Below are 15,577 nucleotides of genomic sequence, written 5' to 3' on the forward strand. Positions count from 1 at the left end.
AAACCGCCAGGATTATCCTCACTTGTGGAGCGGAGCTATAACTCCCAACACAAATATGAAGGCAAGGCAAAGGCTTTTGAAGATTTGAATCATAGACAGAAGGAAGAACCCAGGAATAACTTGTACGGTCATTAAATCATTTGAGAACAGGTAATGTTAAAATAGGTATCATATCACTCGGAAACGAGACGGAAGGCACGTCCCGGTTTTGTTTGCTATCGAATCTACGGAACGAAGCATCATTTAGTTCCAGAAAGCACGACCAGACGCCGTTTCTCAGCTACTGTTTTGGTTAAACATGTTTTTTGTATCTTCAGAAACTGAAGATGGTCGTCAAACTCATTGCCAAAGTCCGAAGACATTTAGTTGGCAAGAGCGTGGGCACGACGGCGGTCACGCTCCTCAGCAATGGAGAGCTATGAAGGATATTAGTATATTGCGAAGTAGCAGAGATATAATAATGGTTATAACATACCTTGACACCCTTGCCCTTGGGGAGGGAGATCCAGGGCTTCTCCTGGCCGATGACGAACACGTTGGACTCACGGGTGGCGAAGGTGTTGTCAATAGCGTCCTTGACGTGGACAATGTTGAAACCACCATCGTGGCGCTCACGGTGAGTGACAACACCAACACGACCCATGTTACGACCACCGGTAACCATGCAGACAACACCGCTGTCGAACTTGACAAAGTCGGCGATCTTGCCAGTGGTAATGTCAACCTTGACGGTGTCGTTGACCTTGATAGCGGGGTCGGGGTAGCGGATGCTAAAAAATCAAGTATTAGCAAAACTTTGTTCTGTTTTCTCAGAGCTTACTGTTGCCAATATATGGAACAGATTGTTCCTTGGTCCTCCAACCGATCAACCAAAGCTTGGTCCAACGACTGAATGACACGGAACTGGCGGAGAGTAGACACTCACGTTCGCGCATCGTGCGTAACCAAGAATGGGATCCCGCCCTTGCCAAGCTGAACACGCTTGACCTTGCAGAGCTTGAACTCAGCCTCTTCGGCCTGGATGCGGTGGACGGTGAAACGGCCCTTGGTGTCGTAGACGAGACGGAAGTGCTCGCCGGTCTTCTCGAGGGAGATGACGTCCATGAAACCAGCGGGGTAGGTGGTGTCAGTGCGGACCTTGCCATCGACCTTGACCAGACGCTGCATCATGATGGCCTTGACCTCACGACCGTTCAGGGCGTACTTGAGACGGTTGCGGATGAAGACAATCAAGGGGAGACAGTCACGGAGCTTGTGAGGACCGGGGGAAGCCTTGGGCGCATAGGTTCCGGACATTTTGTCCAAGAGCCAGTGCGAGGGCGCACTAAGGCGCTTTTGGTGCTTCTTACTGTCGAGACATTGGAGTTAGTGACCGCAATTGTAAATTCTTCAAGATGTGAAATATTTTGAATTTTCAACATCAAACGCGTTCAAGCCGGCGATGATCTGAGGACGAGATGGGAATGTCGAATTCAGATTCGTCGCCGCATGTCGATTGAATGAAGATTGGTATGGCACTTACGGTCCACGTCCCATTTTGATGGTTTGTCGATTAGGTCTGGTGTCGAAGGTGTCAAGTCAAGAGAGAAACGGGTCAGCGTTGATGGTCAAAGGAATTTCGCTTAGCGTAGTGTGTGAGCCCTATTTCCACTAGTCCATATCGGGAAAGATTATATAAGCAGAATCGGTATTTCCATTTGTGGACGATCATTTCTTGGCATTAAGAAAGAGCGTGAATTTATTGCGATTTTCACGCTTGAAAGTCTATAGATTTTGTATTGCTAGGTATAATTACGCTGTCGCTGAGAATTTCAAACTTTTCATATATATATTTAAAGGTATCCCTTGATAACAGCTACCTCGGCGTTGAGGATCGATGATCCAGCAGCACCAATGACGGTGTTGTGCGACAAAGCGGCAAAGCGGATATCAAAGTAGCCACCCTCAGCGCCATCGCGGATGCGCCCGACACTGACAGTGTAGCCATTGGAGATGTTGCGGTCAAGTCTGGGCTGGGGGCGGTCGGGCTCATCAAAGACCTTGATGGCAAGCTCCGGGGCAGAAGGAGCACCGAGCTTTTGAGCCTCAGACTGGTACTCACGCATAGCCTGCTTCACCTGCTCAGCACTGGGAGCAGGTCTGTTCTTGAAGCGGAGTGAGACAAAGGCCATGTGGCCATCAGTGACACCCACACGTGTACAAGTGGCACCGACACGTAAACCAGCCTGGTGGTCGAATGCGGTAGCATCGGCGTTCAATGAACCTAGAATCTTCTGGGCCTCGTTCTCGAGCTTGTCCTCTTCGCCGCTGATGAAGGGAATGACATTGTCGACAATATCCATACTGGGGACACCGGGGTATCCAGCTCCGGAGATGGCCTGTTCAGTGAACACTTCAACTTCCTCAACGGGACCAAACTTGGCCTGCAGGGCAGCGAAGGGGATGACGACACCGATGACAGCGCAGTTGGAGTTGCAGACCAGGAAACCCTTCTTGAGTCCATAGTGCTTGCGCTGGTGGGGGATCAGGTCCAAGTGCGAGGGGTTGACGGTGGGGACCACCAAGGGCACGATGGGATCTTTGCGGTAGTTCTTTGCGTTGGAGAAAACGGGAATCTCGGCCTTGATGAATGCCATCTCTATTATGCAGGGTCAGTAGACTGTTTGGTAGGGCTTGTCGGTAAAAAGGCAACCTTACCGGTCTCGCCGGCGATGTCGCTGTTCAAACCGGAGAAGACAAGGTCACAGTCCTTGAAGAGCTCAGCCTTGCATTCACGTACAACGAGATTGCTCAGGGTCTCTGACATAGGGCTAGACTGCTTCCATCGCACAGCATCCTTGTACTTCTTGCCTGCGGAGCGCTCAGAAGCACCCAAAGCATAGAGCTCCAGGAAAGGGTGGTCAGCCAACAGTAGGATAAAGCGCTGGCCCACGGAACCAGTGGCACCAAGAACACCTGTAATTTCTATTAGATCTCATTTGATGCCGGGAAATCTTCAATCCATACCGCACTTCTTCTTTGGGGATGAGGTTGCCATCTTGAGATATCTAAACACAGTCTTGTGAAAAGTTAGTTTTAATCAACTCTGAAGAAGCAGTAAAGGCTGAAATATATAGAATTGAATCTAGTCGTAGGTCAAAATTAGAATTCTTCTATCATGAGATCTTATGAGTCAAGGCTTTCAGAGCTCTGAGCATTTCCCCGCATAGTGGATAGGGCGCGGCTGTGTGCTCAATTGATTCAGGGACCTGAGATGGAAGAATTCTATGCATATATGTTGACAGGAAATAATGAACAAGAGACAACGTACCAATTCGTGTGTTTGAAGAGGATAAATCGGTGGCAACCATGATCAACTGCGATATCGCAGCCGGCCAATGACGCTGCCCCGCGCTGACTCATCGGCGGTGAAATTTACAAGTCCATGATTGGTTGAACTCTAGATATCCCGGAGATGGTGCTTCTCTCCGGATTATGGCTAATATTCTTACCGTTTGGTTACGGATACTTGCATAGACGTTTGTGGACTCTATAATTTGAAATTTGACCATTTGCCCTTCCTGGGCTGAGCTCACTCATTATAATTCATCTTCAAAAATTCAATCATATACATGCACAATCCCATGTCATTCAGACCTACCCCTGCCACCTGCATGGAGGCGCTCCAACGATGAATCGCTATCCCTAGCATGACCTATCATAGTCCATCCATTGCCCTTCAAATGGGTGCTATTGCGGGTTCCGGGGCCCATATTATCGAGCGGGTAGCTCTGCCCCTTGGGATATGGTTCATCGTCTGTTGTGACCGTCATGCTTGTTTCTACATTAATCGATCCAGTGGGGCCAGTGCGGGACTTTGTAACGGTACCCGTTGACTGGGTTATACCTGACGATTTGGATTTATATCGTGAACGGCTGGATGAGATGATCCTTTTGGTAACGAGCTTGATAAGAGGGGCGCAGGTGGGTAGACAGGCTGAGATGACACCAGCCGCCGTCTCGACAACGCACCAGCTTTGCGGATCAGCTAGACTCCAGGAGACATCGTCAAAATCGACGCCGAAAACCAGACTGAATCGATAAATGCTTGCAAAGACGACACTACGAAATGGAGTAGTCAGTATATAGGAGTTAGAAGAGTGCGAAATCTGACTTACAAGCTTCCCGTCATAAAAATGCATATCACTGAAATCCGTTGCCACAGTTGCGCTTGAAGATTCCAGACCAGTCGGACAGGCATGGTAAGGATCAAAATGTCCGTAACAAAGTTCGGTACTCCATTGCCGATAAGCGCTCCCTTGACACTGATGCACTTTCCTGGGAGGAACGGATTGTACGCTTTCGCAATCGGATCACACTGGAATATGGCGACACAAACGATAGATATAACCCAAAGGATTGTGAGTGTGCCTAGAATATAACCTCCGATTTTGATGGACCGCACGGGGAAGATACGACGGTACATCATCAGCACGGAGATTTTGATAATTCCCACTGTTGTGATGTAGACAGGCTCAAAGGCGAAGACCAGCTGCGGAGTATATATTAAAAAGTGCCCTACATGAGACCTGGGTTTTGAAATTGATAATATCTGGGCTCATACCTTGGTAAGAGTGAGCTGGTCACTCTCTCTGAGAGTGCCAATGTGCAGTCCCATGCCATATTGAACACCTTGTCAAGAATGGATGTCAATGAAAGGGATATCTAACGATATCAATCAAAATTGTGATACATACAAGCTAAGTTGATTCCCGCCATCAGTATCACAAAGATCTAGCCCAATGTTAGCCCTCATCTTTGCACTCATGTGGATACGTTTATAGTAGATATGACAGGTAAGACTCACCAATCCCACAACAAGTACCCAATCATCTGCCCCCAGACCAATGAACTTTGTCTGTCGCGCAACCAGCCGAAGAGCAAGAAAAGCAATAGCTAACACTGTTAGCACAACTGTCGTGATGCGCTGCTTCGTCTGAGTACTATCAGTATTCGCATCAGTGGACGTCATGATCTCACATAAACCGGCTAAAATGGAGAAGTGACAAGTCCCTACGAAATAAAACTTGGACGAGAGTTAACGTCACGCTTACATGGGTTAACCGACAGATGCACGGCATATTTAGACGGCTGAAACATCAGTATGAACGGTATTTACGTAGATCTGTATTTTCCAATGACTTTGATAGGCGAGAAAAGTATACTAGTGAACTAGGGGTACCGTAACTAGTTACCATTGACAGATGTGCTATGTAATAAGGCTTGAGGCCCCCACATGGGGCCATGATATCCATGGAATCATAGCGCATTTCTTAGCAAAAGTTCCCTATGTACACAATTTTTGGCCAAGTGATCAACAAACAGTTTCAAAAGTAATGTTGGGTTCTTTACCTATACCACCTAGTATACTAATATTTGAATTCAGACCTACTATCAAGGCTTCAATCCCTATTACGAAAAGCAGATAACCATGGTTACCTACTGAGATACACGTTCATACCTAAGAGTTATGGTACTTGAAGACGGCGACTACTCAATTAGGTATAGTCAGGAACCCGGAACCTCGGGAACCTGTGGCATAAGTTGCGGACTTTTCACCTTCAAAAATACCCAGAAACCGCCTATGGAAACACTAGCATCGTTCTTCAGTTAGCGTCACCTATCAGCCCGCCTCAAATACCTACTGATAGGTGCGAAGGACTGTCCAGAAGCTAGCGCGGCTTCTATTATTGTAAAAAACAGATTTCTTACAAACTCTGAAGTCCCGATAGAGCGAGGAAGGAAAAGGAAGGTGAAAATGTATGTAAGCATAGAGTGTTCCTGCAGGGACAAGTACCTTTTTTCCCATGACGAATAACAAATGCAAGTAACTATTGATTTAGTCCGAGTAAACTACTTGGTAAATCCAAAGTACACCGTGCCCTGGTAAATGAGACCCACTTTTCCTAACGGTTTTTAAGCTTAGCTTGATGGCATGACATATCACATGAATAAAACTATTGAATTGTATGAAACCAATAAGAAAAGAGACTATGGAATCTGTTTATTTGGGCATGTTGATCTCCTATAGCTAGTCTGTCTACAAATACGTGGGCGTCGGTGATGTCAGAAACGAGATTGACTGGTGGCCAGAATTGTTGTTCTTGGCGGATTACAAGGGATTACCAACTCGGCTGTATCGTAACTATGTCTTTTTCACTTTAGATAGGATGGCGATGGCACTAGATATCCGTAGTAAAAATCGTCCGTACTCAAATAGTGGAGTACGGAGACTAGCTAAGAGTGGGATTGTAGGCGAGCCGTGAAAGTCCCTAAGTTTCCCTCGCCCCTGAACTGAGCTGATACATCTTTACTCTGCATTTTAGATTGAACATAAAAATAAACATCCAAACTACTTGCTTACTCGCTCCACCAAAATGACCAATCCAACTTTTGTTTTCTCTACCGGCGCCTGGATTAGGTCGGAGTTCTTCGATGAGATCCGTTCTAAGCTTATTGCACTCGGTTTCCCTACTGAGTGTAAAAGTCACCCTTCCATTGGCGCTGAACCACCAACCAAGACTTTGGCTGATGATACTGCTTCTCAGCGCGATTTCTTGACGCAACTTGCTGACGAGGGTCGTGACTTGATTGTTGTAGCTCACTCTTATGGCGGTGTTGTTACTTCTTCCTCTGTTGAGGGCTTGGATAAAGCCACCCGTGAAAAAGAGGGCAAGACTGGCGGTGTTGTGAAGGTTGTCTATATGGCTGCCTTTGCTTTGGATAAGGGTAATAGCCTTTTAGATATGCTTGGGGGTAAACCTCTTCCGTTTATGCATATTGATGTAAGTCATTTATACTTCTTCGATTCTGAAATACAAATATCAATATCGAGGGTTATGAGTTCAAAAAGATCACTACTAAATTCTATAGGGCGACTACGTTCGCTTCGTTGGCGATGCTACCACCAACCCCTGGCTTGATATTCCCGAGGAAGACCAGCAGAAGTGGGGAGCATTGACGACGCATACCTCACGCCTAGTCTTCGGTGGTGAGTGCACCTATGAGCCTTGGCATGATATTCCCTCTGCCTATATCATCTGTGAGAAGGATCAAAATCTTCCTCCGCCCCTCCAGGAGCTATTTGCTGCCAAGCTTGCTGGACCGGACAAGACCTTCCGTCTTCCAAGTTCACACTCGCCATTTTTGAGTATGCCTGATCGTCTGGCTGAGATTTTGCAGAAGATTGCAAAGGAATAGACTACTTGGTCTTCTTACTTGTCAGATCTAATTCAAGGCGTCTTGCCACATAATTCCACCACTTAGTACGCATAGGCAGTAACCCTTTAGTATTGAGTATCGGTGCGAAGATCTTCAATAGTCTTACTTATACATAAAAAGGCAAGGCTCGTCACAAAACAAGAAAGAATGGGGCTGAAATTATACCGTGTACCATAACGGCTCCCAATCGTTATTTACCTTGGAAGGATCCAATGTGGGTAAACAACCCGCTCTACCGTTGATCGCTCCATCTACATAGTAAAGTGGAAAGTCTGTAAGGGTGATACTTGGTAGTAGAAGAAGGTGAAGGGTTATTATAGTTCAGTAGCGTGTTTTTTTTACAATACCATCCATAGAATTAACAATGTAAAAGAATTTTCTGAGCCAACAAAACCATCAAGCCACCGAATCAAAGATCTTGTCAGGGTTCAACAGCCAATGTGGATCAAGGGAGCGCTTAATACTACGCATCACATCAATCGTCTCCAGTCCAAGTTCTTTCTTCAGAGACTCCTTTTTGCCTAGACCAATACCGTGTTCACCCTGCAAGATGTCAGTAAATCTGTACTAGTTAGATGTAAGTATACGCGAAACATACCGTGCACGAACCCTCCATTTCAAGAGCTCGATCAACCATGTTGTGAACCATATTCTCAACTCGTGCCTTTTCTGCCGGGTTAGTGCCGTCAAACATGATACTTGTATGGAAGTTGCCGTCGCCGATATGCCCAAGAATGCTAGCGAAAAGATTAAGGTCGGCCACTTCCTTTTGCGAAGATTCTAGCGTCAAGGTTAGTAGTCATGTACTAATTAAAGTATGAAACCTATCCTCACCGATGATATCATGCAGTCTAGAGATCGGCACGGCGACGTCGGTCGACCAAACTTCAGATCCTTCTTCGCGAAGAGCCATCATGCTCCATAAAGCTTGCTTGCGCGCTGACCACAAGTCATGTGCCTGCTTCTCATCCTGAGCGAACTCGAACGACGCAGCATTGTTACTCTTTGCCAAATTCGTTGTCAGATTTACACTGTCCGCGACACCAGCTTTTGATCCAGAAAACTTGAAGAAAAGAGTCGGGGCCACGCTCCATGTTCTTCCCGTACCACCCGCCCGATTGATCACGTCCATCTGCACATCATCAAGAATCTCCATACACTGCACGATGATTCCTTTCCGAATAACCTGCATAGCCATAGAAGCAGCGTCAGGAAGAGTCGGGAAGGTAACCACTCCGACTCTTGTTTCTTCAGGGATCACAGCCAGCCTCAATGTTGCCTCTGTAACGATACCTAGAGTGCCCTCAGAACCCACGAAGAGTCCAGTGAGATTGTAGCCAGCGGAGGTTTTACGTGGACGTCTGCGAGTCTTGATGATCCGACCGTCGGCCAATACAACCGTTAAGTTAATCACCCAGTCCTTCATAGCGCCGTATCGCACCGCGTTTGTTCCACTGCAGTTCGTGCCCACCATACCGCCAATCATAGCTGACGGACCAGGGTCCACTGGGAACATCAACCCGGTATCCTTAATTTGCTCGTTCAGGTCCATCCATTGGATAGCGGGTTGAACCACTATATCCAAATCTTCCTCGTTGATTTTCAATATCTTTCTCATGAATGCAAAGTCGATCGTCATGCCGCCGTGTGGCGCGGAAAAGTTAGCTTCCAGACTTGATCCCCCGGAGTAAGGGATCATCGGCATGCGATACTTGCTGCAGATCTTGGCGATCTCCGAGACTTCCTCAGTAGAACGAGGGTATGCTATTGCGACTGGTAAGCGGTCAATATTAATACTGGACCACGCCGAGAAGCCGTGCCGTTGAAGTTCGTCTTCGTCGGTACTTATTGTGTCTTCGCCTAGTATCGCTCTCAACTCAGCGATCGCCTGCAATTGTAATCGTTAATCAAAGATAAATTTGAGACGGTTCACATTCTCACCTTTTCGAAATCTTTCATCGAGCCATATTGCGGCGTTTTTGCTGGTTGTTGATTCTGGCTGTAGGAAGCATAGCCGTAGCCTAGTCCCGTAGCGAATACGGAGGCCAAGAGAGTCCGACTTGGGCTCCAGAAATACGATGGATTAGTCGATGAGGAACTGGAATTTGAAGAGCTTCCTTCATCCTGACTCGTTTTCTCCCGATTTGTCGAGCTACTTGATATAGCTCTGGACAGAAACCGTGGCGATTGGGGGATCTGAACGATGGAGATCTGATGGCGGGGAAGAACGCGGGGAGCTGGAGCGGGGAAGCTCCGGATCAAACGCATCTTGTTCTGAATAGACAGCAAGTTCTAGAGAGGAGAAAGAGACTCTAGACTATAGTTAATTGAGAATTTATGTCAGAATTCAATTGAGTGGAATCCAAGAACCCGGCACTTGAAGTCAAATATTTCTTGCTACATTGCTGACTGATGATGCAGAGAATTGTCAGACCTCGGCTTTGTTTCCGCTTTGTTTCCACTTTGTTGCCGCTTTTATTGCCGCTTCATGTTCTTCTTGAAAAGCTTAGCTTGTCCTTTGGCAACCTCAAGGGGAAAAAAGGGGGGGGGTTTTTTTCCTTATGTCTATTGCTACATAAGGGAAAATATGTTTTCGGACACCGCCCGCATTTTGACGCGTTTTGTCGCGTAGGCCTATACCCACCTTTTTGAATTATATTTCTTGTACTAACAATGGCTCCTTTTGGCACAGAAATTAGTGGAAACCGCGGTAAAAAGCAAGAACTTTATACTGATCAACGCGCTGGAATCATCTCTAGCCTTGAAAATGGTGTATCGCCAACCAAACTCGCTGCTATTTATGGCTGTACCCGCAGCACAATCTACTACACTCGTGACCGCTACGAAACCACAAAAACCCTTGAATTGCGCCCTAAAAGTGGACGTCCTCCTATTTATAGCGAAGCCGCTAAACACTGGATCTATTTGAAAGCGCGCCGTCATCCATTTTGGAGCTATAGGCGACTTGCTGCAAACACCTCTTTTAATCCCTCTCGACCTACTTTACGGAAAATTCTTAGAGGTAACGGTCTTCCAAAACGACGCCGAAAGAACAAGATTTCTCTTAGCCCTCGTCTTGCGAAAGACCAACTCAAATTTGCTCAAAAATGGCGTCAGGATGTGGATTGGAAGAAATGGATCTTTTCGGACGAATGTTCTGTTCAGAGAACGTCTAACTCTGATATCTATTGGGCATGGATTTTCAGATCTGAGACTTATTTAAGTCAATTTGTTAATCCTAAAGCCCATGTGAAGGATATTTCGCAGATGGTATGGGCGTGTATATGGATTGGTGGTCGTTCAAAGTTAGTGGTTATGGAGCGCGATTCTAGGTCTAAAGGTAAAGGATTTACTAGTAAATCCTATATCAAAGCCCTAGAAAAGGGCCTTCTACCACACTATGAGGATGATGATATATTTCAGCAGGATAATACTAAAATCCATACATCAAAGGAAGCAAGAAGGTGGTTTCGACGTTGGGGGATTCGTCTTGAAAAATGGCCTGCACGATCGCCTGATATGAGCCCGATCGAACCATGTTGGTATCTTCTAAAGTGCAAATTAAGAAAGCTACACCCCGAACTAGTCGAAATGGGCCAAACTGCAGCTGATTGGACCTATTTTAAGGCCTGTATTTGCGAAGCTTGGGATGCCATTCCACAGGCTACAATCGACAGCTTAATTAGGGCTATGCCGTGCAGATTAGCTGCTGTACGTAAAGTCAGGGGGTATTATACTAAATACTGAATACAATCCTTTTCTCTTATCATTTAAATATTTGAATATACAGATTATATAGCTATATCTATAATAATGGTAGAGATATCAGTGGTTGAAGTAATTATATATATTTAAGGTGGGTGGGGCTAAATCCCAACTATCCGAAAACTTATTTTCCATAACGTATCATAGATAAGATATTGAGAGATGTCTAAACCCTAGCCTGGGCCTCATCTTTTTTTTAATCTTCATTTTTTCTTATCATCAGGTCAACCAATTCAATTATTCAATCTTAATATCAATTTTCATTTTCATTTCCTTTCCAAGACATTTCAGCAGATGTTACAGCTGATCAATGACTCCAGTTATCACTGGCGGTCAATATCAACATCGAGATGAGATGAGACATTATTGGCCAATATAAAGGAAATAAGTGGGCCTAATAGTTGATAATTCGAAAGGCGGTGAACACCATATTATTTTGGTTGCCCCGTCAACTGATTTTAGGCGACCACAAGCATCAAAGACGACGAACCCGAGTGAACCGCCAGATGCAGAACTGATCAAAATGGTGGAAGAACTATCTAATTTTATAGCTGAGATTGAGCGAATTGTGACTGCTCCATATATCCCCTTGCTGCTAGTAGGCTGATATCGATACTGATCTGAAGTGTTCAACGTGTTGATTTTAATGATTTAGGATTTATATGATCTGACCAGGCAAAGCTCGTCTACGACTATCAGTCGTTGGGCAAATCAAAAACCATGTCAAGTGGGTTTATTAGCCGATGTGTTGGTAGAGGGGTTGTCCCGTTCTCGTGTATCTCTCCCGCTGCTCTCGATATTTTCATCGTCTGCACCATCTTTTCAAGAGGCCGTGTTGGTTCGACATCCAGTTCTCTTAGATAGTTTGCTAGAGAAAGTGGTTGAAGCTGGTGATTTAGATGTGAGTTATATTGGACTCGATTTTTATTTTATATTATGAAATTATGAACTGACCAGCCTAGTATCTATCACCATGCATTTCTTTACTATCTTCTCCGCTTCCGGCAGAGTTTGTTCCTCCTGCTCGAATCACCAGCTTCATCACGTACCTTGTCTCTTCGATGGCCAAGGATCCATGCGCAGATACAATCATGCCCTTGCATCGCTTGATGACCAGCCTTCAAGGTTCCATCTTGAATGACGTCCCTGACGAAGTGATGTCAAGCCTACAGTTAGAATTCACCAAAACACTGCGTAATGTAGATGATCAAATGGGCAATCTCCTATGTCTAGCAACATTTGCCCGAATCGCAGCGACCTCTCAAAATCAACACGGATCAAAGCCCAGACCCTGGCTACTTAACATTCAGCACTTCTTCGGATCAAAGCGCGGTGTGAAGACACTCGATCTGGTCGTTTTGCGTGTGATCCTAGCTTGTTCCTCAAATTATAACAATTTAATACCATCACAGGCTGCTGAGAGCATTCGCCTTGCTATTTGCATTGCAGATGCTGTTGAGCCGACGCAAAAGAATGCCTGGCTGTCCAGTAATGTGGCTAAAATCTCCAAATTATGCGATAAGGTGGCCACAGATGGCCTGGATCAAGAGATTCAGATGATGGTATGACCCCTTTGTACCAGCTTGACCAATTCTATGCTAACAGTGTCACAAGGGAGTGGCATTTTTGCTCTGTCTCTGCCCTGGGGCGGATCTACCCCCTTATGTAAGAAAGCTGGGCTTGCATGTTCTTGTCTCCAAAGGCAGTAAAGGAGCGTTGGGGGCGATGCCGCACTATCTAATTCCCCGGTTAGTGGGCTCGTTAGCTGTAAGTTTCCTATGACTGCTCGCAAGAATTTTCATTCCTAACTTTTGCAGAACTCTGAGGAATCTGCCATCTATCATCTGCTGCGGCTTACATTTGAAACTATACAGTGTGTTGATGTATCTGCCCAAGACTTGTCTGATTTACATTTGGTAAACTTGATCCTTCCAGGATTTCAAACAGCCCAGTCTCCTGTTTTGATATCCGCACTTCTCGATTCGGTTTCTACAAGAGAGGCCATCGTGTATTTGCTCGGGCTATTCCCAATAGCCCCAATTCAACTTCACTGTGGAGGATTACAAGCCTGTTTGTGTGCAAAGACCTCGCTTCAAAACAAAGTCCTGGTCAGCCTCTTTGGGCTCTACTTTGGCGCTGCCATTTCTCGGAGCAAAGAGAATGATGACGTTCTCATCATGAAACGATTTGTGGATCGTGCAGTAGGATCAATGGTCAATCAGGAGTGCCATTTCTCAAAATCGAAACCAAAAGACTTCGTTTCGACAACACAACCACACTACTGGCAGGACAATTTGTCTGCTAAAGCCCCGCCTCGCGACTGGCGCTCTGGAATAGCCGAACCCCTTATGCAAAATGCGCAGTACCTCAACGAAGACATCGTAAAGAAGATTGAAGGCATTTGCGTGGATCTTGAGCGTCGTTGTTATGACGTAGAAGGTCCATTGCGGCGTGTCGAAGAAGACCGAGACCGGTACATTTCTGAAGCCCAGAGGCTGAAGTACCAGAATGACGAGCTAGAAATTCAGCTGGGGCAGTCTTCTCAGACAGTGACCAATCTTCAACAAGAGATTATTCGATTGGAAGAACATGCCAAAGGCGTATGCACTCGGTTGGCAGAGCTTTCTGGATCTCTAAAGTCTACCAAAAAAGAACTTGTGGATGAGCAACATCGCTCGGAAAGAGTGCTCCATGAGCAGCAAGAAGCTGCCCGGACTAGAGAACTTGACTTGATAGCTACATGCACTGAGAAAGAAGATCTGCTTGAAGCGATGCAAGGGGACATGTACCAGCTTGAGTCCGAAATAGAACAGGCTCGACAGGCTTTGGATGGTGTCTCTCAAGAGCGAGCTGCCTTGTTGGAATCTTCTGCCTCATTACAACTTGAAGTAAATGAGCTTCAAATTCTATTAGAGCAAAGCAAACAACTTTGTTCTCAACTGAATGGCGAAATAAATCAGCTGCAGGCTGGTGGTGATAATATGCGGAGCGAAATAGAAACTTTACAAACCAAGGTATGTCCTCATCTTCATAAAATGGCTGATCAAACCTAAATTCTTGTAGATGGATGAGCAAACTCGCGAAAGCAAAAGACTTTACTCTTCCTTGAAAGAAACTGAGCAAAGGTCAAGATTTAAGGCTGAAGAAATGAGACTACAGCATCAAGCTGAGGCCAATAAGGCCATATCTGAGGTGAGTTCCCATAATCTCGCCCTTCAATTGACCAATACTGACTAACACTGACAAAAAACCAGATGGAGAAGCAACAAGAAGAAAACCGTCAGCTCCATACAGAGATTCAAATTGCAGCCGAAGGTTCATCCAAACAGATCCAATCAAATGAAAAGTACATTTTTCAGCTAGAGAACAAAGTACGTTAGCCACTCAAGCCTATTTAACTTCTTGTCCTGACTGAGACAACCAGATCCAATCCCTACGGGACGAACGAGCAGCAAAAGCAAGAGAGTTCTCCGAAGCCCAGCAGCACATCGGAAAGCTGATGAACGTAATGGGATTTTCAACAAACCAAAACTCCCCACCCTCCAAACATCAACGGACTCTAGAAACATCCTGTACCCCCGCAACAATCAATCGCAGATCGACCGTCTACGGCGAAGATGATGCACAATTTGCAGCACCAACTGGAAATAGTCCCGAAACCCCTCACGAACCAAGTCCCAAACGACCGAAGGGAAGCCTCCGCACAATGAACCCATCTCAACATGTCCCGAAACCCCCTGGTGGTGGTGTCACAAAATCTATCTCTCAAAGCACTGGCAGTCCTAAGCGACTCTCTTTTCGACAGCTTAAGCCTCTTGGTGAAGTGAATCCGAACAGTCAGATCCCGCCACATTCTACGAGAAATTTGAAACATAGCCAGGTGCTTGCTCAAGAGTCTATTGCTGATGCAGGTGTGGATCATATGCATGGCCTTGATCTTGATCCCGATCTGGAATTTACCAAGGACTTCATTTTTACTAGTACGGCTTTTTCGGGGTCGAATGAAAACTTAGATTCTTAATCAGGATTCTAGACACTCTATGGCTATTCTCAATGCTTACTTGACCTTTTTTCCTCTTTGTTAAAGTCATAAGAACAAGTTGGCTAACCAAGGTGATTCAAGATAACCATAGCTTAACGATTTTCTTTCCTGAGGTTTTCTTCTGTATACCATGATTTAGGATGGAGAAAATAGACTGCTGGTCATCTGGCTACATGTACTGTCAACTTGTGAAAATACCATATCTGTCTTGTCTGTCTTAATCGGACACAAATTGAGCCCTACTTTGGATCGAACCTCTCGCCTCCTTCCAACCATTGACTTGAGTATTTTCATCATCATTAACTCCTTCAGTTCTGTCTTGGCATATAGTTTTTATTATCACGTCTCATCCCATTAAGCCAATCCTCTTCATTTCTCTTTTCTTTACCTTCTCACCTCTCTTTAATTTTCTTGACTTCCTGGGCAGTCTTCTCGCTCTTCATCCCTCTCATCAACCCCATCTGTCTTCCAACATTTCATTTATATTGAAATATCTTCACTTCTAAGAAT

The 15,577-nt window shown here is 45.5% G+C and overlaps 5 protein-coding genes across 5 annotated transcripts; 2 read left to right on the forward strand and 3 right to left on the reverse strand.

The window, feature by feature from the left end:
• Nucleotides 1-350: 350 nt before the first annotated feature.
• Nucleotides 351-1,536, reverse strand: N7495_009654 (40S ribosomal protein eS4; the record flags this gene model as incomplete). Its single annotated transcript, XM_057212305.1, has 4 exons — nucleotides 351-416; nucleotides 476-770; nucleotides 926-1,348; nucleotides 1,523-1,536. The coding sequence occupies 4 exons, from the start codon at nucleotides 1,534-1,536 to the stop codon at nucleotides 363-365; spliced, it is 786 nt and encodes a 261-aa protein (XP_057059168.1). The 3' UTR covers nucleotides 351-362.
• A 296-nt stretch (nucleotides 1,537-1,832) lies between these two features.
• N7495_009655 (aspartate-semialdehyde dehydrogenase family protein) lies at nucleotides 1,833-5,011 on the reverse strand (the record flags this gene model as incomplete). The annotated part of the gene is made up of 9 exons (XM_057212306.1): nucleotides 1,833-2,638; nucleotides 2,698-2,955; nucleotides 3,007-3,058; nucleotides 3,492-3,565; nucleotides 3,641-4,101; nucleotides 4,158-4,531; nucleotides 4,604-4,671; nucleotides 4,737-4,773; nucleotides 4,847-5,011. The coding sequence occupies 9 exons, from the start codon at nucleotides 5,009-5,011 to the stop codon at nucleotides 1,833-1,835; spliced, it is 2,295 nt and encodes a 764-aa protein (XP_057059169.1).
• Nucleotides 5,012-6,416: 1,405 nt separating this feature from the next.
• Nucleotides 6,417-7,239, forward strand: N7495_009656 (alpha/beta hydrolase; the record flags this gene model as incomplete). Its single annotated transcript, XM_057212307.1, has 2 exons — nucleotides 6,417-6,824; nucleotides 6,913-7,239. 2 exons carry the CDS (start codon nucleotides 6,417-6,419, stop codon nucleotides 7,237-7,239), a joined length of 735 nt encoding a protein of 244 aa, XP_057059170.1.
• Nucleotides 7,240-7,656: 417 nt separating this feature from the next.
• Nucleotides 7,657-9,528, reverse strand: N7495_009657 (FAD-binding type 2; the record flags this gene model as incomplete). The annotated part of the gene is made up of 4 exons (XM_057212308.1): nucleotides 7,657-7,803; nucleotides 7,859-8,040; nucleotides 8,095-9,148; nucleotides 9,202-9,528. 4 exons carry the CDS (start codon nucleotides 9,526-9,528, stop codon nucleotides 7,657-7,659), a joined length of 1,710 nt encoding a protein of 569 aa, XP_057059171.1.
• Nucleotides 9,529-11,548: 2,020 nt separating this feature from the next.
• N7495_009658 (uncharacterized protein) lies at nucleotides 11,549-15,046 on the forward strand (the record flags this gene model as incomplete). Its single annotated transcript, XM_057212309.1, has 8 exons — nucleotides 11,549-11,623; nucleotides 11,681-11,926; nucleotides 11,988-12,587; nucleotides 12,640-12,792; nucleotides 12,843-14,039; nucleotides 14,089-14,217; nucleotides 14,280-14,396; nucleotides 14,450-15,046. The coding sequence occupies 8 exons, from the start codon at nucleotides 11,549-11,551 to the stop codon at nucleotides 15,044-15,046; spliced, it is 3,114 nt and encodes a 1,037-aa protein (XP_057059172.1).
• Nucleotides 15,047-15,577: the final 531 nt, after the last annotated feature.

This window comes from Penicillium taxi (genome assembly GCF_028828555.1).
Source record: "Penicillium taxi strain IBT 34144 chromosome Unknown utg000006l_segment0_segment0, whole genome shotgun sequence".
Taxonomy (NCBI): Eukaryota; Fungi; Ascomycota; class Eurotiomycetes; order Eurotiales; family Aspergillaceae; genus Penicillium; species Penicillium taxi.